Source organism: Eutrigla gurnardus (genome assembly GCF_963514095.1).
Source record: "Eutrigla gurnardus genome assembly, chromosome: 9".
NCBI classification, from domain to species: Eukaryota; Metazoa; Chordata; class Actinopteri; order Perciformes; family Triglidae; genus Eutrigla; species Eutrigla gurnardus.
Window position 1 is genome coordinate 9,189,048 of NC_139923.1, and position 26,727 is coordinate 9,215,774.

The 26,727-nt window shown below is 43.0% G+C and overlaps 2 protein-coding genes across 3 annotated transcripts in view; one reads left to right on the forward strand and one right to left on the reverse strand.

The window, feature by feature from the left end:
* The window catches only part of cftr (CF transmembrane conductance regulator), a 49,415-nt gene extending 45,344 nt beyond the window's left edge, over positions 1-4,071 (forward strand). The window contains exons 24-27 of the mRNA XM_084016795.1: positions 2-91; positions 711-883; positions 1,724-1,829; positions 3,104-4,071. Of these exons, the coding sequence (XP_083872921.1) occupies positions 2-91; positions 711-883; positions 1,724-1,829; positions 3,104-3,319 (585 nt within the window). The 3' untranslated portion in view covers positions 3,320-4,071. The remainder of the gene's footprint in view (position 1; positions 92-710; positions 884-1,723; positions 1,830-3,103) is intronic.
* Positions 4,072-6,679: 2,608 nt separating this feature from the next.
* Positions 6,680-26,727, reverse strand: part of cttnbp2 (cortactin binding protein 2) — a 79,102-nt gene continuing 59,054 nt past the window's right edge. The window contains exons 6-23 of one of the 2 annotated variants that reach the window (XM_084018117.1): positions 25,381-25,480; positions 23,683-23,833; positions 22,539-22,739; positions 21,864-21,981; positions 20,772-21,062; positions 18,149-18,244; positions 15,936-16,015; positions 14,964-15,050; positions 13,782-13,881; positions 12,708-12,884; positions 12,335-12,507; positions 11,827-12,005; positions 11,205-11,425; positions 10,893-11,084; positions 10,541-10,592; positions 10,361-10,460; positions 9,029-9,136; positions 6,680-7,825 (exon numbers count right to left, since the gene is read on the reverse strand). In XM_084018117.1, coding sequence (XP_083874243.1) covers positions 7,448-7,825; positions 9,029-9,136; positions 10,361-10,460; positions 10,541-10,592; positions 10,893-11,084; positions 11,205-11,425; positions 11,827-12,005; positions 12,335-12,507; positions 12,708-12,884; positions 13,782-13,881; positions 14,964-15,050; positions 15,936-16,015; positions 18,149-18,244; positions 20,772-21,062; positions 21,864-21,981; positions 22,539-22,739; positions 23,683-23,833; positions 25,381-25,480 — 2,804 coding nt within the window. In that variant the 3' untranslated portion in view covers positions 6,680-7,447. Of the gene's footprint in view, positions 7,826-9,028; positions 9,137-10,360; positions 10,461-10,540; positions 10,593-10,892; positions 11,085-11,204; positions 11,426-11,818; positions 12,006-12,334; positions 12,508-12,707; positions 12,885-13,781; positions 13,882-14,963; positions 15,051-15,935; positions 16,016-18,148; positions 18,245-20,771; positions 21,063-21,863; positions 21,982-22,538; positions 22,740-23,682; positions 23,834-25,380; positions 25,481-26,727 lie in introns of those variants that run through there. The other variant, XM_084018118.1, reaches the window with a different exon arrangement.

Consider the following 26,727-nt stretch of genomic DNA (forward strand, 5'->3'; position numbering starts at 1 on the left):
GAAAGTCTTCATTCTGACCGGAACTTTCCGGATGAACTTGGACCCACACGGACGTTACAGTGACGAGGAGCTGTGGAGGGTCGCCGAGGAGGTGAGGCCGTCATTTCCTTTGCTGTGCACATAATTCCATCGCTGGCAAACCAATCTCGTCAAAAAGACAGTTTGATGTTTAATCAATGAATCCAAAGTAATGAACTAGTTATTTTTGTGGGAAAGACTAGAATACCTACTTCAGAATTAGTTTCTTTAAAATCGAGCTGTAATGTAATGAATTTTGTAATTGGCCTTGACTTTACTTTTCACATCACTATAATACTGCAAAAAAGGGAAATGTTTTCATAGTTTCATCAGGATTATCGGCTGCAAACAAATGTGTCTTTCTTGTCCTTTTTCTTCATTTAATAAAAGTGCTTAATTATATTAAGTTATCGTAAATAATTAATACTGAACATTCATTCTGTAATGTGAACATGCATGTACAAGTAAAACGAAGCAAAAGCTTCAACATAGTAAAGTATTAAAGACGTTTTAATGTGCTACTGAACCAAAATGGTGCAAAAGATTTCCTGCAGAATCCACGTCAGAAACAACATAATGGTTTGGATTTAATGCACATCCTCTTTCAAAGATGTTGCTTTGGGTGTGAACCTGACGAAGAGCTGAAAAAACTTCAGTGGAATGAAAGTGTAATCTGTCCCGTGTGTCTTCAGGTGGGTTTAAAGTCTGTGATCGAGCAGTTTCCCGACAAGCTGGACTTCCAGCTGGAGGACGGAGGCAACGTGTTGAGCAACGGGCACAAACAGCTGCTGTGTCTCGCCCGCTCCATACTCAGCAAGGCCCGCATCCTGCTGCTGGACGAGCCCTCCGCCTACCTCGACCCCATGTCAGTACTTAACTCTCTCTCTCTCTCTGTGTGTGTGTGTGTGTGTGTGTGTGTGTGTGTGTGTGTGTGTGTGTGTGTGTGTGTGTGTTTTGGGAAATTTGAAACCGAGAGTTTAGGAAAAAAGTGCATTTAAGTACAGTTTCATTCATACTTTATACTTCTGAGGTAGTTTCAGAGGTAAATGTATTTACTAATAAACATTAGTTCTTTTGCAGATAATTTAGTTTTTTATTCATTTTTTTGGCCTTTTTGCCTTTATTCAGATGGGACAGGCTGTAGGACAGCTCTACCGTCTGAGCTATCCAGCGCCCCAGATTCAGATCATTAATACTAAATATTCATTATAATTCATTTAAATACTGTTCCTTGTATTGTAACGTTCAATAGAGCTCCACATCTACTAGCTGCGACATCAAAGGGATGTACACGTGTGTGTGTGTGTGTGTGTGTGTGTGTGTGTGTGTGTGTGTGTGTGTGTGTGTGTGTGTGTGTGTGTGTGTGTGTGTGTGTGTGTGTGCTTGTGGCAGCGGATGTCACCCAAATCCAACATGTGCATATGGTGACAATCTAGAGCTTACTGTAATTCTACTGTGTGTGTGTGTGTGTGTGTGTGTGTGTGTGTGTGTGTGTGTGTGTGTGTGTGTGTGTGTGTGGTTCATAATGGTAAATGAAGCCTATAATGAGCAATCTAGTTTAACCTCAGGCCAACGCTGTGTGCTCGTGTGTGTAAGCAGTAGAGGGGGGACTTTGATGATGATGATGATGATTATCTGTGTGTGTGTGTGTGTGTGTGTGTGTGTGTGTGTGTGTGTGTGTGTGTGTGTGTGTGTGTGTGAGCAGCACGTTACAGGTCCTGAGGAAGACGCTGAAGCATGTGTTTTCCGGCTGCACCGTCATCCTATCAGAACACAGAGTGGAGCCGCTGCTGGAGTGTCAGTCGTTCCTGGTGGGTTTCCGGTTCAGATTTAAGTCTCAGTTTTCTCAGGATTGAAGTGCTCGCTTCGGGGCGTGTGGTTTGACCAGTGTTTGAAGGTAGATGGGTGCCGTTCCATTGATGGCCCTGAAGGCCAGTGTCATCGTCTTGAATTGGATGCGTGCTGCAACAGGGAGCCAGTGGAGGTCACGGAGGAGGGGGGTCACACGGGAGAATTTGGGTAGATTGAAGATAAGGCGTGCTGCAGCGTTCTGGATACGCTGCAATGGTTTAATCGCAGAGGCCGGGAGTCCGGCCAGGAGAGAGTTGCAGTAGTCAAGGCGGGAGATGACCAGTGCTTGGACCAGGAGTTGTGTTGCATCCTTTGTGAGGAAGGTCCGAATCCTGCGGATGTTGTAGAGGGCAAATCTGCAGGATCGGGCCACAGCAGTGATGTTGGGGGTGCAGGATAGTTGGTCATCGAGGATTACACCCAGGTTCCTCGCAGTTGACGAAGGCAATACTGTGATGCCCTCGACAGTGACCGACAGGTACATGCGAGGGCAGTCTTTCCCTGGGATGAAGAGGAGTTCGGTTTTATTTAGGTTAAGCTTGAGATGATGTGCAGTTGTCCAGACAGAGATGTCAGCCAGACATTCTGAGATGCGAGTTGCAATGTGAGTGTCAGAGGACGGGGGAAAAGAGAGGAACAGCTGGGTGTCATCTTCGTAGCAATGGTAGGAGAATCCATGCAATGTGATAACAGAACCTAGTGATCTGGTGTATAGTGAGAACAGAAGCGGTCCTAATACTGAGCCTTGAGGGACATAGAGCCATTCCATGTGACCTGAAAGGTGCGATTTGTCAGGTATGATGTGAAGCAGGTTAGAGCAGAGTCAGTGATGCCAAGTTCAGCCAGGGTGGAGAGGAGGATTTGGTGGTTGACTGTGTCGAATGCAGCAGATAGGTCGAGGAGATTGAGAATATAATGTGAAGGAGATATACATGTAGATTACTACAAAAATGGGAAATGACTGTTATCGCAGTTTTGGTTCAGATGCGTTGGTTATAGAACAACCATATACAGTAAATGCCATTTGACGAGCAATGCTCCCAGGAACCTTATGCTCAATGGAGCAATGAATGATACGTTACACATACACATAAATAATAAATAGAGTGTAGACGCAATTAAACCAGAGAACAAAAGAGATATCAACAAAAGTCTGACTGTCTAGTATTGTACACATTTTATTTTTTATTCATTTTATTTTATTTATTTTGAAATCTCCGTCCCGTCCGTGCAGATGATCGAGGGCAGCACCACGAAGAGCTACGACTCCATCCAGAAGCTGCTGAACGAGACAAGTCACCTGAAACAGGCCATGAGCGCCGCCGACAGGCTCCACCTCTTCCCGCCGCTGCACCGTCTCAACTCCAGCAAGAGGGCGCCGCCGCAGACCGCCAAGATCTCGTCCCTGCCAGAGGAAGCTGAGGACGAAGTCCACGACACTCGCCTCTAAGCGGCCAGGCGCACAAACACACCAACACACACACTGAACGCTGTCGGACAAAACAAGGGTTTGATTCTGTTGATTTAGGGTGATTCTTTTTCTGCCATTATTCCCCTAAATTACCTTTGAAACAACATCTCAATCCCTATGGGGCACAAAACCGTGTCACACTAAGAGAACTCAATTCACACTGAATCATTATTAACTTAAAATAAAAAAATGCACAAAAAAGGATAATCATTTAGTTTTTTTCTAACAAAACAACAGCTTTTGATCAATATGTTGATTTAACCCTCATGCACATACAGTGTATTGTACACATACAAATCAGCATGTTGCAGAGACACGAGCTCAGCTGTTGACTGTTGCATAATGAAGGTGACGTATGGAGTTAATTTATCGATGGTTTATCGTGTAATAGGTGGTTTAGGATGTTTTGCAAAATCCTCAAGGAGTTTCTCCTGATGCCAAAAAATGTTTTGCTTTGAAAAAGCATCAATTGCATTTTGGTTTCTTTTTTCTCTTTTGCATAATTGTTTTAACCTCTTATAAAAATCCACCTGCACATCGGTGGGTTAGGGACAGTTCAGTATTTATGGAATGGACCACCGGAGGAAAATAGGGGGTGTTATGCCTTAATATTCTTTGTTGATGGTTGGGTCAACCAACAATTTTAAGTCTGGGGGGGCTTTTGTCAGGAAAACAGCAAAATTTCAAATATAGTATAAAAATACATCTCAGCAACACATTCATCTTTTAAAGGTATATTTTTGGCCTTTTTTGGGGGGGAAGGGGGGGGAGCTATCAGCACAGTTATCACATTGATTTAATCAGTCAAATCTATTAGTGCTCTTATGATCTATTATCTGGAGCAGATGTTCAACACATGTTCTTGATGTGAAATATTAACAACTGACCATTCGTCACTCAATATTTGTGATGTGACATTTTGAGTTGATAAATTGTCCGGGGGGGGGGGATATGCATAAAGTAATCAGAGGTCTTAAAATAAATAACGAACAGTCCCTTAGTTGTCAGGTTTTTAAAAAACCTTTTCATTGCTTTGAATTAAGGGACTTTCACTTTCTACGAAAAAACAGCCGTGAATGTAGCAGTGCATTGTGGGTGCAGTTTAATTGTTGGTGAATACATGCTACAACATAACACAAGTTAAGTTCCTGTCTTGTTGTCTGCCAGCTGATAATTAGAGTGAAGGGGTTAGCCCCGAAATTAGCAACAACAACAACAAGGTCTGTGTTTCCAGCTTTTCCACAGCGTGTTTTCAGTTCATGAAACATTTTGGTCGCCTTAAAAAATCCTTATTCAGCAATTTGTTCATTTGGTCTCACTCTGCAGTAACTTCCCTGCCGTCCACAAACAGTCAACGCTGGCTGACACTACTAACGGACGGTGACTTATTTTTCTATATCTGTATGCACTTTAGAGATACTTTGAGGTACTCAGTGTCCACCACAAGGAAACGGGCAAATCAATCAATGTTGAGCAGTTTTGTTTTTTTGTTTTCTTTTTCATTCCTCCAATAACTGAACTGAAGTGTAAATGTAGAATTTTGTAAACAAATTACGCTTAACTTTAATCTTACACTTACTTGATTAATTATAGAGAGAATATAGTAATTCGTTAAAAAAACTCTTTCCATTTGAAATAAACTATATATTTTTCAGAGTTGCTGCTGTACAAACATGAAGCATTTCTTTAAATCATTTTCTGAGTTATATCTGGACTTCCCTCGGAAACTGGAAACCAGTCTAACATCTCTTCATTGTGTTTGGTTGAGGGAAGAGCGTGTTGCTCCTTTCATTCTGTATAATAGTTTTGTAAAGCAGTAATGCAGAAAATTAAGGTACCTTCATATGTGAACTGTGATGTTGGATTTCCTATATATTTTTTTTTTTAATTAAGAACGAAGCTGTTTCTTACTCATAGGAAAGGGACGAGATGTCCAAAAAACAAACGTATTTGTTCAATAAACTATATTTCCAGTAAAACTACAGAATTTGTGAATGTTTGTGGATAAAATCAGGTGAGCGTCCGTTACGTTGGTGGACAATTCTCTTGTATTTGTTGGGTCTCGTTTGTGAGGTGTTTGTTGCTTAAATCAACAGTCTTACTTGGTGATTAGGAAGCCGGTTCTGATGTAATGAAGATTAGAAACTGTGTCCCTAAAGGCTTTCACTTTTTGCCGGTTTGTCATAAGTTATAAAAAAGGAGCACGATGTGCCAGACTGAAAACCTGCAAACAATATGCAACCAACACCTGAAACGCTGAGAAAATGCCCGTAGCTAGCTAAAAACATGGGATTACAGCACGTGTCTGATGACCAAAATGACTACACCATATAATATACATCCATTAAAATGATGATGGGACAATTTAGCTGCTAACAGCTAACGGGCTATGTGTTAGTTAGCTAAGGCACTAGCAAACATAGAACTGCGTTGGTTCCTGATTTATCCAAGTTGCATTCTGTCAAAATGCCTTAACAGACAGAAATATAGCTATACTTTCAGCAGATGCTTTTATTTCTTATATATGTAAACTTTCATGTTTTGGTTGGGCAGCTTATTTAAAGTTAGTTCTGGGTTCTTTACCTTGTTGGTAGTAAATCATCATCATCAGCAATACAAAGTCAAAGAGCGTTGAATTGGCACGTTAGCTAGTGAAGTAATTGCTCAAGCTAGCCAATTTGCGTTTCTACTGGGTATTTTGCTTGCAATAAAGTTAGCGAGCAGACAAGCCAAGTTAGCTACACTGCATGGATTTAGTGTTGGTTGCTTGGTAACGTGTGGAAGAAATAGCTGACGTTATCCACTTGGTGTTTTGGATTGAAGCTTTAAAAGCCTGTTTTTTACTAAAAATGCAACAAAAAAAAAGAAAAAGAAAGAGAGAATAAAAATCAGAAAAACCGATGGGTTTTTTAACAGTGCCATTTTAATGTTTGTGCTTGAAAGACAATTTCTTAAACTTCAAACAGCTATCGTACAGATCAAATGATAGGTTGACTAAAATCTCTCCTGTACATATATATAGATATACTTATTTATAATATAAACAATGTCCGCTCAAACATAAAAGTAAAAACAGATGGAGAACACAGTGGTGAAGGAAAGCAGAAATAAAAGAAGTATGAATTACACAGGAGGGTTCATCTGAGGGGAAACATGACTCGAACGATGGGCAATTAAAATATTTATTATGGCTTACAGTTGATAGGACATCCTGTGTTTATACAGTTCTATTACTTATTGCCACGGCAACTTCACTCTGAAACAAGTGAAGGGTTAAGAACCAAACGCGTCTTACAAACACTATGTACAAGTTTTTTGTTTTTTTTCCAGCAGTTTTGCTTTAAGTTTTCGTCACTGTACAAGCGTCATACCACATACACCGATCTATAGAGCATTTAGACGTACTGATTCTTATTTACAAATATATTTGGTAAAACCCTGATTAAATTTCAACAGTATTTGAACCAACCTTGCAACTATTTAAAGATAAAACACTTGAATATCTCAATAGCAAAATCAACAATGAAATAAAAGAAAAACCTGCTTTTTTCTTCCTTTTTTTCCTTTTTGATCCAAAAACACTTTTACTAAAAGGATAACACCTGTAAGTACCTTCGGTTACTCTTCAACGGCCTAATAGCAGTAGGACAAGTACAGTAGTTCACTTTAAGTACACGGAAGTACTGCTTCAGTACTGTTCTGAGGCAGTTTACACCAGTCAAATACCTTTATATATGTGTATATATATATATTATACACACACATATATAAAGGTATATATAAAATATTCTATAAATAAAACGCTGTATCTCATCTACTGGTCTACTGAACACTTTAGCATAATATGCAGGTCGACTCTGGAATAAGGCAACAGTAACGTAACCTGCTGCTTTACCTTCTTTTGTTTTACTTCCCAAACCAAACAAATACTTCAAATACTGTGATATAATAAAACTATGGTCCCCAAGTACACAACTGTAGTACAGTGTAACAAGTACGGATAATAAGTACAAATACTAAAAGTCAAAGGTCGTCAGGTTGCCTAGTCTTTACATCATGGAGGGAGATTTTCACAGCGGATTCAGGAGGATGGGGGGGGGGGGGGGTCTACTTGCTGTTGTTGTTTTCATGCATGTCTCTGTGGAGGATCCAGATGTCCTCGTGTGATTGGCTGTTTTCGTTGATGTTGTTGTGGTAGTTGTTGCTGCTGCTGCTGCTGCTGGTGGGAGTAGCCTGCTTTGTTCTGCTGCTGCTGCTGCTGTTGGGGGTGTTGGTGGTAGATCTGCTGCGGCTGGGGGGCGTCTGGGTTTGGCTGCTGCTGCTGCTGCTGCTGCTGCTGCCGCTGGATCCAGCGGTGGAGGCTCGGGTCTGCTGCCCCCTGCTGCTCGGGACTGGGAGCTGCGATTTGGCGCGAGAGCTGGAGCGCCGGTCACTCGTCTGGACGGCGGTTTGGTTCGAGCTGCGGCCGCACTGACTGACAACCGTCTGCACAAAGACAAGGAGACGTCGGTGAGTTGAAACATTGTTGGTGTGTGTTTCCCAAAATGTTTCTCTGGGGACCCACTTTGTAAAAATGCCAAACCATCGCGACCCACAGCACGTGGTATCTATGAATTGGGAGAATTTATTTTTGTGTAAATTAATGTTCTGGACCATTTTGAGTGACATTTCCACATAACTTTTACATTATCTTGAATAGGAATCACAACTTTGTTTTAATGTGTATCCAGACACGTTAGTCTGGAAGAAATTCTGCAAATGTATTGCAAGCCTAATAAAATCTCCTGCGTCCCACCTGTGGGTCCCGACCCAGTCTTTGGGACTGACTAAGCTACCACACGTCTTGTCATTTAAATCCAGTCCCGACTGGACCTGGTCCCTTCATATCTGCACTCATGGTTGCAGAACTGGTTTAGGTTCTGAGCATCTCTTAAACTACACTCTCACATTACTGTGAGATTACAAAGCCTGGTTATCTGACGTTTGTTTTCATTATTGTAACTTGTTGTCGATGTTTCCTGCAGAGATTGGCCACGTTGCCCAGGTGAGACATTTTTATGGCTATATTATACATGATGACAGGATGCAATGTTTTATGCAATAATATGCCATGTTTTGACAACTGCACTGTCCCTTAAAATGCTTTATGACATACTCTACATAAGCTGTGCTATTTTTTTCTCATGACATTTTATGATGCATTATAGGATGAATTTTAATGAACATGTTTATGACCGACTATACCGTGACTCATCTATGACATTATTTAAAAAATGATGCTATAACTTTATTGAAATATTTAATTACATGACTTTAAATTGCATAAATGCAAAAGAATTGTGATGCAAATAATTCCTATGTTTAAATAATGTATTTAACCATCAATTAGCTGTAAGGGCAAAACAAGGAGGTACAACATGCTAATGTATAGTGGCTGCAGTTAAACCTGCAGTAATGAAATATTATTCAACAGTACAGTCCTATAACTAATAATAATAATAACTAAAAGTTGTACAAAATAATCAGGCACATTTATTTTAAATGGAAGATGCCCGCTTGTTTCTCAGTCAGTCTCTTAATGGAGCGATAATGATAACTGATACGATGTGTCGTCTCCATACAGTAACTATTACTTATTTCCACACCGAGCAGTCGGTCATTTATCCCTCCTCCTCCTCCTCCTCTCACCGTCTGCGGTTGCGGCTGGACGGTGGTTTCCTGCTCGGCCTTGTGGGCCGGCGTCGCTTCGCTGGGGGAGCTGGAGAACAGGATCAAGTCATCTTTGGCCTGAAAGATCTTTGGGAGAGGAAGGAGAGCGAACGTTATGCAGCAGGTAGAACCGACACGCAGCTTTAAGCTGAGCCTCAACGTTCTGTTAGCAGGAGAACGTCATTATTGAAGGTAAATAGCCGGCTGAGAGGTTTGTGACGCTGCGTCATGCAGGTTGAGATCTACAATTAGAGGATTACTTTTTAAAGGTCTGACACCAGTCATTCAGAAACAAAGTGGTTGAGGGATTATATTGTTATTTCTTAATAATGCAAAAACATTTCCAACAGACCATGGGTGGAAATCTCTCTAAACTGAAGAAGATTCAACCCGATTACACAAACTTCACTATCAGAACAGCATCTTAAGAAAACGGGAAGGTTTGATACGTTTCCATCCGACTTGGATCTTCAGCAGGAAGGAAATGTTTGGCCACATTTCAAAGTAGGATCAAACTTAGTCAATAAAGCTGTGATGTGGAGTAGTGAAATATCTCAAACAACCATTAGCTGTCAGACTGATGAAATACTAAATGATAAGATCTGTTTCAATGTTTTTTAAATCTCTCGTCTCAAACAGGATCTAAAGGTGAAGGTCGTCTCCGTGCCCCAGACACACACATGGTCTCTACTTTTGGAAGGATGACAGCGATGAATTAAAGAGCCGGGAATGAGTCAAATCATGTGACCTAACCGCACAGCGTTGAGAAACGGCAGCGTAATTAAGAGCTGAGTGATTTCTAAGGTCCATCTTTAAAGTAAAGGTAGAGAAGTGTAACATCTCCCTGAGCAGAGAATGTGTTGTAATCCAGCTTCTCTGTGCTTTGTTTACACGGCCGGGCCGGCCACTAGGGCACGTGAGTCTCTGTTGAGCCGCGCAGGCCGTCACTCATGAGATATGCTATGAATTTGGAATTTAGCACCTTTAAAGAGATGAATCTACACGGCTTTATTACATCATAGCGTCATATTTCTGCTCTGATGCTCAATCTGTAGCTAATCTCACAGTAGATACACCTGGATTTAAAGGTACTGATTGAAAAATATTAGAACATCTACTGTATAATTTAAGATTTTTTGCTTTTTTTAAAGAAAGTTAATTAAATTAATTGAAAGTTGCTACATTCCAATAAAACAATGAGACGTGCAGCTGCATCAGTTAACGCTGTGTTTATGGACATTTGTGTCGTCCGGTTCTAAATAAATGGAAACTTTAATGAAGGATCATGAAGCTCCGAGCGGCTGGCGGCACCTTGCTGATGTCGGGCTCCGACTTGCTGGAGCACATGGTCTGCAGCTCTCTGATCAGATCCGTCTCGTCGTCAGAGAACACGGACAGACCTGCCGGCTCCCTGCAAACACAACAAGCGCTCGTCACTTAATACGCCGATGTGTGACATCACAACACGCCGACCGTCATCACGATACAAACCTCTGGACGTTGCCGTTGGCGATGAGGCTGACGTCGGTGCTGGAGAGCGAACCTGCAACCACAAGAAATCATGAATTCATGGGTCAGTTTATGTGTTATATATTCTAACACTGCTGGAATCAGACCCAGCAAATCCTTTATTAGATGTCTGCTCACGTTCATTGTATCGAGGTGGAGGCAGAGTTTAAAAAGTGACCCACGCTGAGGTTTGTGGGTATATGTTCCTTTACCTGGTGGGTTGTTTGTTATTCATCATGTATTAAAGTGATGCTTCTAACACTTAGAGATTGGAGGTAAACTTCCTCTTTACTTCTAGTTTTGGTCTGTGGAGCATCACGGCCCTCCCTCTCACCCTCTCTGAAGGAACCTCCAGAGCTCCAGCTCAACGCCGGGCTTCCCTTCTTCCGAGGGCTGGTGTTGGACCGCCGGAGCTTGCAGCTGTCGCGTCCTTTCCTGCCGCCTCCACTGCCACTTCCTTTATAGGAGCCGATGGCTGACAGGGGGAAGGTCCCGCCCTGAAACTCCAGCAGGTACCTGTTGATCTCTGCAGGAAAGAAAGTATGGTTTTATGTCATGATGTTCCAACAGTGGAAGACGTACATGAAGCCTCTTCATCATCTGTGAGGCCACGACGACAACAACAACGACGACAACAACGACGCACCGTGGCGAGGCAGAGGGCAGCCCTGCAGCACGGCCTTGTTCACCAGGATGCTGAGGGCGGCTTTCACCACAGCCTGCTGCCCGGCACTCAGCCCACAGTTGCTAGGAGACGACCGGTGCAACATCGGCGATGAAGAGGAGATGCGCTTGGCCGTTACCCGCGAGATGATGGCTTCTTCCACCCGGGGGACGACCACGGCGTTCCACAGCCGAGCCAACCACCTGAACACACGCACACGCACACACACGCACAGTGTCAGCGTATACAGAGTTGAATATGTCATTAAACCATACCATAAAATGTCACAGTATAGTATGTCAAGAAAAGTCATAGTTTAGCATGTAGGAAAAGTAAATAAAAATTAATCGTAAAGTTAATCCAAAAAGTTGTAGTATTTTGATAAATGTCTAAAGCATCAAAGAAAAAACTCCAGTATGCCATTAAAATGTAAGAAGACAATAAAGGAAATGCCATAGGATGTCATTACAAAAGTAATAAATGTTGTGTTCCCTAGCCTGTCTACTAATACTTCTTTCTGAACTATATCTGAAAGAATGTTTATAATGAGTTTTTTTTAATGTGGTAACTTGCAACATGATGTATCATGAACACACCTACACACCTGACAACTGCCTGGGTGTTGTCTGGGACCAGAGGGCAGGACAGGAAGTGCTGCGGGCCCAGCAAAGCCTCATGGGTCCCCAGACGGGACAGACAGGCGTTGAGCTGCTGCCAAACCTGGCTCACCCACAACACACAGCGCTCCATGAGGCCGTCGGGTGACCAGACTCCGGTCCCCGTCTGGAGCAGATGAAACACACCAGCAAACTGTTTACATTGTTTCAACTGTTGTGATCTATTCAGAGAATTTCTTCATGTGATTATCCTTTGTTTTGTTTCAAAGAAGCAAAACTCTGATGCAGAATTACATGCTGACTAAACTGGAATTAAAAATGTCATAACAAGCTTAGACTCCAGCCAATAAATGGATGTACCAAACATCTATTATCTGATCATTTGAACCTTTGAATTTATTTGTCACAGAATTAAAATAAACAAAACTACAATTTTCCAGATGTGATACTGCATATCACTGCCTGGTTACCAGCTGGAACCAAACCTCTACAGACCTTATGAAGCAGCTTCCTGCGGAGGTGTCTTCCCAGCAGGCCGTGCAGCGGCTCCTGATCCCAGCGCAGCGTCACCCAGCGGAAATGCTGCTGCAGGCGGAGCTCGGACCCCTGCAGGCGGGACTTGGAGAGCGTCGCTATCAGGAAACTGCCTTCGCGGAAGTAGTGGGGACCTGGGGGACGAATAAATAGGAGGGTCAGATAGTCAGCTCCTTCTCCAGGATTCAGTTCGTCAAACAATTATTTGATGGTTATCTGGTTTATAAGGTGACATTCACACATCCGCCCAATTCTTGTACAGTTATTGTTACATACAAGTTTGCTGGGTATCATTTTAGAATTTAAATATCCGATGGTTCGATGCTGAGTGTACCCGTGTTGAGAGCCAGCGGTGAGGCAGCGCCCCTGTTGTCCAGACTGTGGCAGAGGTCTCCCAGCAAGCCTGTAAGGGACGAAGCCTTCTCCAGTCCCTCCAGTAGAACCACCACACAGTGAGGGGAGTGATCGCCCGGCGACCTGACCCCTGACCCTGCCGCCGGCACCAGGAAACCTGAGGCAAATGTGTATGTTATATTGTTAATTGTAGTGATAACAACAAATCAGATGCAAGGACGTTTTCTGACTGTTCTGGTGTTAAAGATGTCACCTCAAGAAACCTCTTGATGATTCTGCATTGTCAGCTTTGATTTTATATTAATAACCCTACTTTATAGAGACTACCTGGCCCTGCAGAGGGTGCTGCTGTCAACTGAACACACCATCCATTATTGACTCTCAGCCCACAAACATTCTTTATCCACCATTATAACTCATCCACTCATCCTTATGATTTGCATATTATATATGTGCTGGTAATTTTGTTTACATTTTCTCAAATGCATTCATGGTTATGAATCAATGTTTCATTTCCTCTGAAACTTGTTTTATTGTTTATTTTGAAAAATATGTTGTAGTCTATTTGCCATACTCTAGTTGTTTCTTTCCTAAACTAATTTGTCTTTTATGACATATAGTCATATATTTGACAAATATTTGATTTGATTATGATTATGTTCATACACAAAGTGTGACTGAGGTTAAGGTCCAGGAAAGCTAAGCATTCCTTGTTTTAATAGAAACACGATAATCCTGAAGTTACCTGAATATCTTTTAAGATAAGATTTAAATCATTTCATCATCTATTATCTATCATAGTATAGTATGTTGAAAAAAAGTAATTATTATCTGGTGTCATATAAAACACACATAGTGAAAGTGAATATAATCAATGGCGCCTCACGGATGAACTGTGTCCTGTCATCGGTGCTCGTGCCGTTAAAGTTAGCGTTAGTGATTCAGGGGACGACGGTTTAATGTAGAAGCGAGAAGGAACTTTTTTATTTTGTCATGTGAACCCTGCTGTGCACGTGCACGTGCACATATGTGCTGTTTGCATCTGTGTCCCTACCACAGGTGATGAAAGCCTCCAGCAGCTGCTCTTTGGTCAGGCTCTCCTCCACCTCCACCCTCACCACGTCACAGCCAAGCCCCCCCATCTCCTGCTTGGACTGGTGGAGACAGAGGCAGAGGGGCGGGGGGAGAGAGGGGGAGAGAGGGGGGGAGAGAGAGGGAGAGGGGAGACCAGGCAAGAAACAGAGGTAAGAAGGGAGCACGTTGTCATGGAAACAAAGGAAATCTACTACTACAATGCACCGAGAGAAATACAGCGAGAGGAGAATTTGAATGAGAGGGCTTTTCCAGGCTGAGTGCAGTCAATATGCAGCTGCTGCCCTCCATCTTTCCTCGATTTCTGAATTAATCTTGTAGTATATCGGTAAAAGACACTTATATGAAACTAAATGTATGACTAATGCAGAGGTATACGGTAATAAACTGGAAAAACAGGTGGCATAAAGACCAAGAGAAATGGAAAACATATGTATCGAGCCAACAAGCTGTAGTCAGTGTAAATACAAATTTAACCTCATAACCTTGTTGAATCACATGTTCTGCTCGTATCAGACGTCTGTGCTTCATGATGCCTTAAGAAATGTAAAACCTCAGACTGATTCTAACAGCATGTCATGGAAACACTTGCAAACGTGCTCTGGTCGTTACAGCTCAGTATTGATTTATGGCCTCCACCGGCCCCGTGGCCGACCTGCAGCATGAGTCATCATTGTGGTGAATTATCATAGCGGTACTGTGACTGTGCAGCGGACCGGGTGGGGACCCTCAGGTGGGTCGCAGGAGGTTTTATTCCGGTCCCCCATAAATCTTCTTTCAACGACTTGTATTTTTAACATTTAAATCTGCAGTACACATTTGAGCCACACGAGGGAGCCAGAACGGTCGTATTGTTCTGATAATTATAAGCCGCTAATAACATTGAACCTAATATAAAAGTGTACAGACAAGAACCTCTTAACTCCACCTGAAAGCATTTATGAAGTAATTAACACATTTTCAATAACATGCATAACATGATATCTAAATGGCTGGGTTACTATTCAAGATAAAATAAAGGTTATGCAGGGATGGCGGTAAAAATGATCTCCTCGCAAATGTATTCTGATCTGATCTGTTATGTCTCTACCGGAGCATCGGCCCCATTAGTTCAAGGTTAATCTTAACGTCACGGCGGACTCACCTTGATGCAGCGGGCGACCAGACTGGCCAGGTACTCCTGACAGCTGCCCTCGAGCCCGTGAAAGATGAGGTTCCCGTACTGTTCCACCTGGACAGGGAGACGGGGAGGGAGACAGGTGGGTGAGCGAGGTCATCAACAGACAGACAGACAAAAAAGTGTTAATATTGAGAATAATGCAGGCGATGCTGGTGGCTCAAAACATGTCATCACTACGAACTAAATGAATACAAGAGCCGTCTTATTAAGGGAATAATGAGTTGGTTTCTGGATGTGTTGATGATCTCTAATTTAATAATGAATCTATTAGTTCAATATTACACATAGAAAAAGGTTGGTTCCACCTTCACAAAGAAAATAATGTTCTCATTACATTCCATTTGATTAAATGTGAGATATGATGATTAATGGTACGATAATAGCTCCGTTGCAACCACAGCAACGATCTAATCTGTGAAACACATTTGTCACCGCGGATTAAAGCATCGGCTGTCAAGAATATAAATATATATAAATAAATCTCTCATGAAGTGGGATTCCAACATTAACGGACGGCGCTGGGTGAAATCTCAGCCGCGAGGCGCTTTGTGTCTTTGTGTGCCGTCGTTTCTCTCATCCTTCCATCATCTCATTCGCTCCTGTCATATGTAAATGTGTTAATGTGATATCTTCATTCCTTTCTCAGCACAGCCAGCAGGGGGCGCTGCAGCCGTGGCACTTTAATCCTCTCAATCCCCCGTCCTTTTCATCCCTCCGTCTCTTTAACATCCTCCTGCTGCAGTCTTCCAGCTTCCTGCCTCGTCTTTGACGTCTTACTCATCTAATCTCTAACCGTCCGTCTGTGTGTGTGTGTGTGTCTTTGTGTGTGTGTGTGTGTGTGTGTGTGTGTGTGTGTGTGTGTGTGTGTCTTTGTGTGTGTGTGTGTGTGTGTGTGTGTGTGTGTGTGTGTGTGTGTGTGTGTGTGTGTGTGTCTACCAGGCGGACGTAGTTGTGCAGCAGCGGCAGGGCGACGAGGGATTCCAGCGCCGACTCATCGAGACTCGACTCAGACAAACCTGTCAAATAACAAAAACATTCACGCGATGAATCCGGCGACTCTGCGGCGGTTTACGTGTTCAGAGTCTGGCGAACGACTCGGTGACATCACACAGACGCAAAACCTCAAGGTGCCCTTGTGGTTGCACTGCCTGGAACATCAAACGCCACAGGTTCGATGCCCGTACCGTCCAACAGCAGGTGTTTTTTTGTGATAATAAAATGAACTAATTTGAACAGAAGGAGCGTCAGTGTCGCTCATTAGCAGCTCTTAATGAGACGATTCAATCTGCTTCCTGAGGAGATCAGAAACACTCCCTCATCCTCCTCCAGGATTAAACAGCTTCTCACAGCATCGTTCCTGAACGCTCGCTTTGTTAAATGACGTTCCACAAACATCCGTTTGTGACGGCGGTTAATCTGCTTCTGTTGACGATCTCACTTCAAACCTTCCACTACATTAGATGTGATGATGATGATATCGGGGGATTCACCCACATTGCATAATACAAGGGTGCCATTTAAAGTTGCTCAATGCATCCATTACCTCCACACAGTCAGATTCTCAGACTGTTTCCTGACTTTCACCGACTAAAAAGCAGAATCTCCATCACCTATAATGAAGGTAACAACAGGCCTCAGTGCATATTACACTATGATAAATGGCAACTCAAATTTGCTACAAAATAAATTCCCTGATATTCCAGGACTCGACCCAAAAAATTATCAAACCCGCTGACTTTCCCTGTCCGGAAAATACTTTTTAAAATTCCCTGATATTCCAGACATTCCCTGATATTCCAGACCTTCCCCCCGTGGGGACCTCTACTTACATTTAAATAACATTTTCTCACAGTTTAAAAGCACAGTACACACCAGCAATTGTTCAGTTTTCCTAAATTGTTTTTGAATCGACTGTCTTTATCCAATCAGCTGTGTCCTCACTGATTTATTGATGTTTCATTTTACTAGTCTGCAGTTTCCTAGTTTCTATTTTCTTCAACATTTTTTGGGAAAATGGAGACAAAACTCAAAGGCTGTGTTATTTGCAGTCAGTTTTCAAGGACAAATTTTCTTGTTAGGAATTAATCTTATATTCTTAGATTTCATGGGTGTGGGTAACAGAACTCTACTTTTTTTTATCTCAGTGTCTCTTAATCAAATCTCAATAAACTTTTGATCAATGTGTCACAGCTGTTATAGCGTTCAGTAATAAGACATAATTCTGCTGAAGGCTGCGGATGCAAGGCGTCGGACGTTTCCTGGCTCAGCATCGAGGCGGTGGGCGAACGGACAGGCAGATCAATACTGACCTCTGAGTCAGGACCGCACCATCCATCTCACCATTCATCTCCATTAAACAGAGGAAGGAGATGGAGAAAGAAGCCGATAGGCAGAAAAAGGGAAAGTGGATTGATGGAGAGACAGAGTTTGGCTGCTCAGACACATCTTCATGGTGCCAGGCTCTCTTTTTATCCCTGACTCACTGAGATGAGAAACACTCTAGATGGAGCATTTTAAGGAGGCGAGGCAGCAAAACAAGCAGCAGAGCAGACAGTAATATCTGCAGAGTGAGACAGTCTGCTGCTGTGACTCATCTTCATCTCTAACCGTGGCGTCTGAGGAACCGGTGGACTCTCTATTGGTCACGGCCTCAGAGACCAAGAGGATTTACGTTTAGATGCGTAACGTTTTCATCAAAGTGCCGTCGTGCCGTTTAGAGCTTAGGAACACGTTGCAGTCCGAAGCCCATTTCCTGCTGCATCACGTCCTCATGTCAGAGCCACGAGGACGCCAGAGATGTGCCACCACAAGTCTCATGTTGCACTTAATGGAAGAGCAGCACACTGCTGGTTGTAGAGCCTGATCTGCCGGATCTGCTCTATGCTCCAACTTACTGTTGGACAATCCAAAACATTTACGAGATAAAATGAATTATTCATTCTGATTTTGGCTGATTAAATACTGGTTGTTGAACAACGTTCTGGCTTTCAGGCCGTGTGACTCAGATCCTGGAACAGCGCTGCCCACGCTGCAAACGCATCCAAACTCATTTGTAAGGTCCCTTCATCCACCAAACGGCGTTTGTTCTCAGCTCTGATTCAGGTTTTGGCTCAGAAAGCGCAGACAGACTGGGGTTGCCAGGTTTGTACCTTTGAGGCGGATGGTGATGCACTGGCTGAGAGGCTTTCTGACCAGGTCCCAGGGGGATGAAGGCAGCTCCTGATCTGGCAACCACTCGGTGTCTCCTGGAGAGCAGAGAGACACACACACACACACATTAGGACAGTTACACAGACACACACACATTAGGACAGTTACACAGACAGTGCAAAACAAACACATAATAACAAATACTATGAAATGTAAAAGAATGTTGACTTACAAACAGAAAATAGTGGCCATATTATGCATAAAATATGATGCATGCATAAGTTATGTGAACCCAAATGAATCATTTATTCACATGTTCTGTATAGCGTTTGTGCTGCAGCGTTATAACATAAAGCACAGAATGTACTTTTCTGCAGGAAAGAGATGCAACATTACTACACAGAATATTCTCCTTCTTCCTGAAACAGTAGAAACAGCAGGACGGCTTCTCTCCCGGGATGACAGAGTTTAACAATTAAAATGTCAAATGCTTTTTTTTTTCTCGTCTTACAGAAAAAACCCTTCAGACCCGCTGGCCGACCGCTCTTTGCTCCGGTCTGGAAGAAGCTCATACAACCCGAGTTATCCAAACAAGCCCTCAAATTAAGGAGTTTTCTACTAAATTCAATCTATTAATGAAACTCGCTGGTTGGTTTTCTTCCAATGTGACTGACTGATTGTCTGACTGATGGACTGATTGTCTAACTGATTGTCTAACTGATTGTCTATCTGACTGATTGTCTGACTGATGGACTGACTGATGGACTGACTGACTGTCTGACTGACTGACTGTCTGACTGACTGATGGACTGACTGACTGTCTGTCTGTCTGACTGACTGTCTGACTGACTGACTGTCTGTCTGTCTGACTGACTGTCTGACTGACTGACTGTCTGTCTGTCTGACTGACTGTCTGACTGACTGATGGACTTCGGGTGTTAGTGTACGGTGAAGGTGTCTCCACCAAACCGCAGGAATCAAACAGACGGCGGGAGATGAGGAATGAGAAACATATATGCAGACGAGACAGGCGTGCAGACAGGAAGCCAGACACCAAAGAGGGTCTTGATGTCGGGAGTTTGATCCCTGTTGACACACAAGACAGACGTTTCCCCCTAAATTGGCACCTTACCCCCCCCCCCTCTCCCCCCCTCTCATCCATTATGCATCCCTCCTCTGCGAGCGCTTTCTTTCATCATCAACCCAAAAAGAAACACACACACACACACACATGTGTGTGAACCTGATATGGAGGCGTGACAACTAGGACAGACAGAGGCAGAGAGATAGAAAGAGAGAGAGGGGGGTGGAGAGAGAGAGGGGGAGAGAGGGAGGACATAGATTTCCTTTTTTAAACCAGTCCGGCTCTCAGACACGACGCTACTGCATCTCACACACACACACACACACACACACACACACACACACACACCCACACACACACACACACACACACACACACACACACACACACACACACACACACACACACACACACACACACACACACACACACACACACACACGTAACCCTAAACCGGTAGAGACGGGAACCGACCTCACACTGATGACACTCGATCACCAGAACCACCGTTCGCTCCAACACGTTAATTATTCATCCAAACGAGGGAGTGACAGGAAGATGTGTGAAGCTCCGCCCATCGGCCAAACAAATACGATCTCACATTCCAGCCGGAGACTTTAGATTAAACTGTTAAAACACGAGGAGGTGGGCTCATCAATTAGTTGATTTAATCCAGAGGTCCCCTATTACATATGGTATAAAATTATGTTGCTTATTATTATTTTTGTGTGTTGCATATTAAACCGGGCCAATAATAATGTGTAAGCATGTCGTGCCATGTATGGATGTCCTTTGTAATGACATTTGTATACAATGGTAAACCATTAAAATAATAATTGTTGACAGATTAATATATTATAGAACATATTTTAATTCTATATTGGTACATCACATATTTCTACATCAAGGATTAAACAAATAGGGAGTTTTATATCTGCGTGGAATAGGCTGTATTCATATTAATGTCTATTTATCATTAACATTTTTGGAATAAAAAAAGTTTGTGATCAAATCATTTTTGGGAGCCCCTGCAGTAACACTCTGGACCCCTGAAGGATCCCGGATCCTGCTGAAGATCTCTGATTGAATCGATTAGTTGATTTAATCGACCGATCTATAAAACCGAGATTCTCCACAAAGATTCACATAAAAGCACCAGTTTGAATCTTGTGTTTACCAAAGATGTGTATTTAGTCATTCAACATGAAAAAATAACTAATCTACTAAATGAATCTTTCCAGACTAAAAGCACAACAACCAATCAGAGGACGGCGCCTGCACCCGGTCTGCGATGTCCAACAAAGAAGGAAACCAGATTTCATAACGGCTCTGACTTATTGCATCACTACACGCTCACTTTATGACAACCGAAGCCTCTGGAGGCACAAAGACACTGTGTGTGTGTTCTTGTGTCGCTGACGGCAGCGAGGTAAACGAGGAGGGAAGCAAAAAGGTGGCGAGGCTCATCAGAAGGCGGTGTTGTATGAGGAAGAGGAGAAAGGATGAAAGAGGAGGAAACGAGAGAAAAGAAACCCCACCTATGAGGACGGAGGCGATGCTGGCGGGACCGAGGCCCAGCGGCGGCCGCTTCCCCGCCTCCCTCGCCGTCCCCGGGTCCCCACAGACCGTCTGCAGGAAGGAGGCCAAGGCGCAGCGGAGGGCGGCGCCCAGCTGACACCAGCGGGTCGACCGGTCCACCGACACTCTGCCCAGCACCGCTCGGCTGCCGGCAACGCCCCTCGCCTCCTCCTCCAGGGCCTCCAGGGGACACATGAAGCCGGATCCTCCTCCGCCCGGACACCGGAGACACACCAGGACCCGGTACAAGACTGGGGGACAGGACGGAGAGGTTTAGTGTGGAATTTTGTCTCTAGATGTTTGTGCTGCTGCAGCTGTAAAGCAGGTTTACTTCCTGTTAACGTGTGTGTTTTCTTAATATTACTGCTAGCGAGTGCGTGGCAGTTTAGGTTATGTTGATAACTCTGGTTCTCCGAATATCAAGTGTACCAATAACACATTGTAAAGTTATACATTTGGAAATAACTGAGTTTAAAAGACATTTTCCTCCATTTATTTTCACACATATAATCTCCCTGCAGTGGAGACTGCTACTAAACTAGTGTGTCCCTGAAGTCCTCTCAGGCAGTGAAGGGCACATTATTTGGTGCCTGAATACATACAACAAGTAATTTATTTATTTATTCTATAAACTATTACATTTTATTTATTTTTTACCCTTTTACATCACGTCGCCGGTCATATTGTTTATATATATTGTACGGTTCATAACTTAGCAATAAACCTGAACCTAGATTCTTTGATAACTCAAACTGTGGATCTCCAACCACTATATTCAGCATGTCATCATTGCCATATTGCAACAAATTAGAACCATAAATGATCAAATAAACCCAAGAGGCTAAGAAGCAGAATTCATTCTTCATTCTTTCAGGCATAACACCCGGACACTAGGGCTGTTTGATCAAAAAAATAAAATAAATAAATAAATAAATAAATAAATAAATAAATAAATAAATAAAATAAAATTCCAATTTTCTTCTCTCAAAATCACACGCACACACGCACACACGCACACACACACACACACACACACACAGAGACAGACTCACAGAGGTTTTCAAGTAGATCTTTGCAGTCATCAGTTGCCACGTCATGAATAGTGCGGTTACACGTGTCCCTCCTCTCGATGTCCTGTTCACTGTGGCTGCAGAGCACCTCCAGACACTCCTACACACACACACACACACACACACACACACACACACACACACACACACACACACACACACACACACACACACACACACACACACAGACCATGTCGGAGGGTTAGGGTTATGTGAACAGTAGCAGCGGCCTACATTTATATTCCAGTCAGACTCTCAGCATCTAGTCGGTGTCGTCTCGTCTGTTTGAGTCGAGCCGGCGCCGGAGCTGCAAGGTCGGCTGTCCCATCGTCCCGCCGCCGTGGAGAACGATGGGACCTGCCCCGTTAAATAAACTCACAGCTAAAACTTCAGATTAAAGCTGCAAAGCCCGTTTTGGCCACTAGGGACAGTGTTGTCAAATAGAGCCAGATTCATCATCACTTCATAGTTATCACTAAACATGTTCACTAATTTCGGGTTTAAACGGCGCATCATTAGCATTCATTTAGAGTCAGGTTTCGCTCCTTTTGGTCAGTCCAGCAGGATGATCAGACCACAGAGTAATTAAGGTCAAAACAACGAGCTAACGTCAAGTTAATGTATCGTGAGCATGTTATTTCGGCGGCTCCGTCTCACCTTGAGGCCTAGCGCGGCGGCCATGTGTGCAGCCGTCCAGCCGTCGCTGTTGGCCTTGTTAAGCAGGGTGGCAGGCAGTGGCGGGGGGGCGGGGGACCCAGAGGTCACGGCGGGGTCACCCCGACTCAGGTGGCAGAGGAGGAGACGCAGCACGTCCACGTGTCCGGAGCGCACGGTGGCGTGGAGAGCCGTACAGCCGTCCTGCAGAGACGTGAGGGGACAAATGATAGAAGCTTTAGCATCACTGGACAAAGAGATAATAACTAATGTTATTTTGCTTTTTCTGCTGCCTTTCTGGGAAGAATGTCACAGTTATCTGATTACAAGTAGGGCTGGGCAAGATATCAGTATTATATGGTAATACAAGATAACATCTCACATTATGGACAGTGTCGTATTACAATATGGACCAAGTGTTGCTTTTCCTGGTTTTAAAGCTTACAATAAAGTGAAACAGACTGTTCTTTTATTATTTACCCATTTATTCATTATATCCACATTACTGATGATTATACAAATCTATATTTTGTAAGAGCAATAATGGTTTAACCCTACAACATGGTTTTAACAACGATATAGGTATTTGCTCAAAAGTACGATGATATTAAATTATGTTCATATCGTCCTGATTAAAAGGCAAATAAGGTGAAGATCTGTCCTCTAATGTCACATACAGGCTCACACAAGATTCATTTACATTATCCATTAGTATGACAATTATTTTTGAAGAATCAACATATTTAAATATTTTGTTTTGTGTGAACATAATACCTATAATAATAGGATTCTACTCAAACCAGCCAGAATTTCCATTTTTAAAGCATAACGCAAAAGTTAGAGAAACACTTTTATATAAAACAAGAGTCGTTACATTAACTGAATATAGGGTCTCATCACAAACTTCCATGGAAACTAACAGGCCCCTATGGTTACCATGGAGACACAGGAAGCCCATATATATATATATATATATATACACACTGTATATTTATACACAGATGTACGTCGATGTGTGTAGATGTGTGTAGATGAGTGTAGATGTGTGTAGATGTGTGTAGATGTGTGTAGATGTGTGTAGATGTGTGTAGATGTGTGTGTAGATGTACGTAGATGTGTGTGTAGATGTGTGTAGATGCAGACTCACCGCGGTGGTGAGCGAGCGGTCGGCCCCGGCGATCAGCAGCAGCCGAACACAGTCAAGCCTTCCTGCCTGGCAGGCGAGGAAAAGGGCGGTCCGCCCCCCCGCCGCCTCCGAGTCCACAGCAGCTCCTGCAGACAGCAGCACCTCCACGCAGCTGCAAGCAGGCGAGAAGCATGATGACCAACAGAAACGTACACAGATATGGAGGAGGGGCTTAATAGATCTGTCTAATGTATGTGCTGAGTCTCTGCTGTACACGCATGTGCACCAAACACAGGTGCGAGTTGTTTACACCGATAATGTTTCATCATTCATGGCCATAATAAACATTATTACTGCACATGTTGTGGATGTGAAAATGTACACCAAAAATTGTTGTATTATCATTATAATGATCATTGGTGTCTTATAATAGTTCATCCATCCCATAATGTCAATTTGTTCTCTCAACTCATAAATAGTGCTGTGATCAACTTTATAGCATTCTTAGATATCAATATTATCTTTGGAATAAAAAAAAGAAAAATCTATTGTAAAGTTCAGGCTAAGAAACACATTAAATATGATACCTGCAACATAGATACCATATAATAACACTTTGTCCTTTGCTAAGGATGCTATGTTATGCTATGTTTATATTTTATATTTTATAATGAAGTTGTACTAGTTTGGTACATACAGTATATTTTATGCTTTAATGTAATGTTGATATGTTTACGCTGACTCACAACCACTGAAAAAAGTTATCATAAAAATTCATAAAAAATAAACTGTGTGTGTGCCTTCTGGACATCCCCGCTCTATAAATAACAAGGTGATCAGATATTACAACATTGCACATTCCCCAGCTGGTCCTGGGCATCACACACACACACACACACACACACACACACACACACACACACACACACACACACACACACACACACACACACACACACACACACACACACACACACACACACACACACACACACACACACACACACACACACACACACACACACACACACACACCTGAAGTGGACCGAGCGGACTAAGTGCCACAAAGCCACCAGCTGACCCTGATCGGGTACCCAGCAGACACGCTGGCCCCCCAAAACCCAACACTGTTACCGTGGTTACCATTTCTATTGCTCCCCTAAACTATGTGCCACGAGTCATCGTGAAAACACTGGGACAACAGCAGAACCGCCAACAACTGCTGTCATTTAAAGGAACGGTGTAAACGCTGACACAGGAGAACATCTTCCTGCAGGACTTCCTGCCAGGGAGGCTTCATTTTAACCCAAAACAGGACCTTTTCCTTCAACAAGTCCGTTTGTTGCCTAAACCTCAGGAGATTTATGACAGAAAGCCCTGGAGGGACATTTCTCCCAATGTGACAGAAACATAATGATGACACTTTCAAGCATCTCAGGGTGCATTTTCAAGCTTTTACAGCGACTTACAGATTCATATACGTAAACACGGTGTAGCTGAGGACAGGAAGTGTCTTATTATATCGCAGCGAAGGGCTGTGAAGCGGGGGAATGACAACCCCACATATAGAGACGGTTGCTATGGAGGGCAGGTTGCTGTGGAACATACATTATCAGCGAACATATTTCTTTTGTCACATGCATCGCATGCTAGAGCTACATTGATTCATAAATTCAGCTTTCAGTTTTGGTTCCAGAGGAAGAACCAATAGGAGCTCACCTGCTGTGGCCGTGGGCGGCGGCTACGTGTAAAGGTGTGAATCCATCTTCATCTAAGACGTCAGCAGGCGATCCCGAAGACAGCAGCAGCGTCACACACTCTGACGGAGACACAAACGTGGTTATGTTGTCGCCTTCAGAGAGAACAACGTACAATCATTTTATCATTTATCACACAGATAAATCAACAATAAGTGTCTTGGCATTCAATGTCTTCATTTTCTAATATGACTTGAGATGTGGTCTTTCATCTTTGTGTTTAATCGTACAGTAGTACACTACCTATTTATAACTAAATAGTAATATGAATGCAGATGGAGGACGAGAACCTCAACACTGATTGGTTTTTGCATCACAGCGTCCCCTGAATTTCTTACTCGAGTGGAAATATTTTCCATCTTTGCTTCAAATTTGGATGCAAAAATTAGCTTTGCATTTGGTGCCAACACGTTGGAACGACACCAGGAATTAACAGAAAAAAATGCTTTTCAAAATGACAGGAATGAAATGTCAGGTACGATGGACCTGAACAGAATGTAAATGTAAGACTTCATTCTCAAACTGCTCCTTATGAACATTGGCCCGTCTGTTTCTCGGCTTCCTGCTGCGCATCAACGTATGTTTCATGTTCCTGTTGTTCTTTATCGTCAGAACTTTAAACGAGTTCTCACATCGAAGCTCGACGGCTACGTTCGGTTTGACAGGTTGAGTCTGTCCATTTGGAAGGAAGAGACGTAAAGGGGGATCAGACGGGCAGGAAAACTCATTTCTGTGAATGTTGATGGGAGAAATTTAAAGTCTGTGTGTTTCCTCTCCCTGTGATCTACCCATAATCCCTCAGTACGGCATTAGTCATATTCCTGGATCAGCGCTCCTCGACTGACAGTGTTTCTAAACATCAGCAGGGAACCGGATCCTGATGGACCTGCAGTGTAAATTAGTCTACATGCATTCATTATCCTGTGTGTGTGTGACTGCATGTGTTGATGTGTGTCAAACATGGAGGTTACAGCCCTGACCCGACACGGTTCAGCACCCAGCTTCCAATCTTTATATTCCATGTGCTGCGATCCCACACTTTTGACTTACGAAAGTTTCAGTTCTGGGCGTATTTTACAACTTACACACTTTTCCCTCTTTAAATGCACAATACAGTGACATGATGACACACTGCGGAGCCACTTTGGTCTAATATTTGTTGAATAAAGGTAATTCATTATGGTAAATACGTTCCAATGATACAATAAAAAAAATAAAAAAACAGTTATACACTGTCCAGTTGCTTCCTTTCCCGTAACAAATATGCCTCTTTATAATACCAGTGCATTGTGGGTATCTTCTTCCTAAC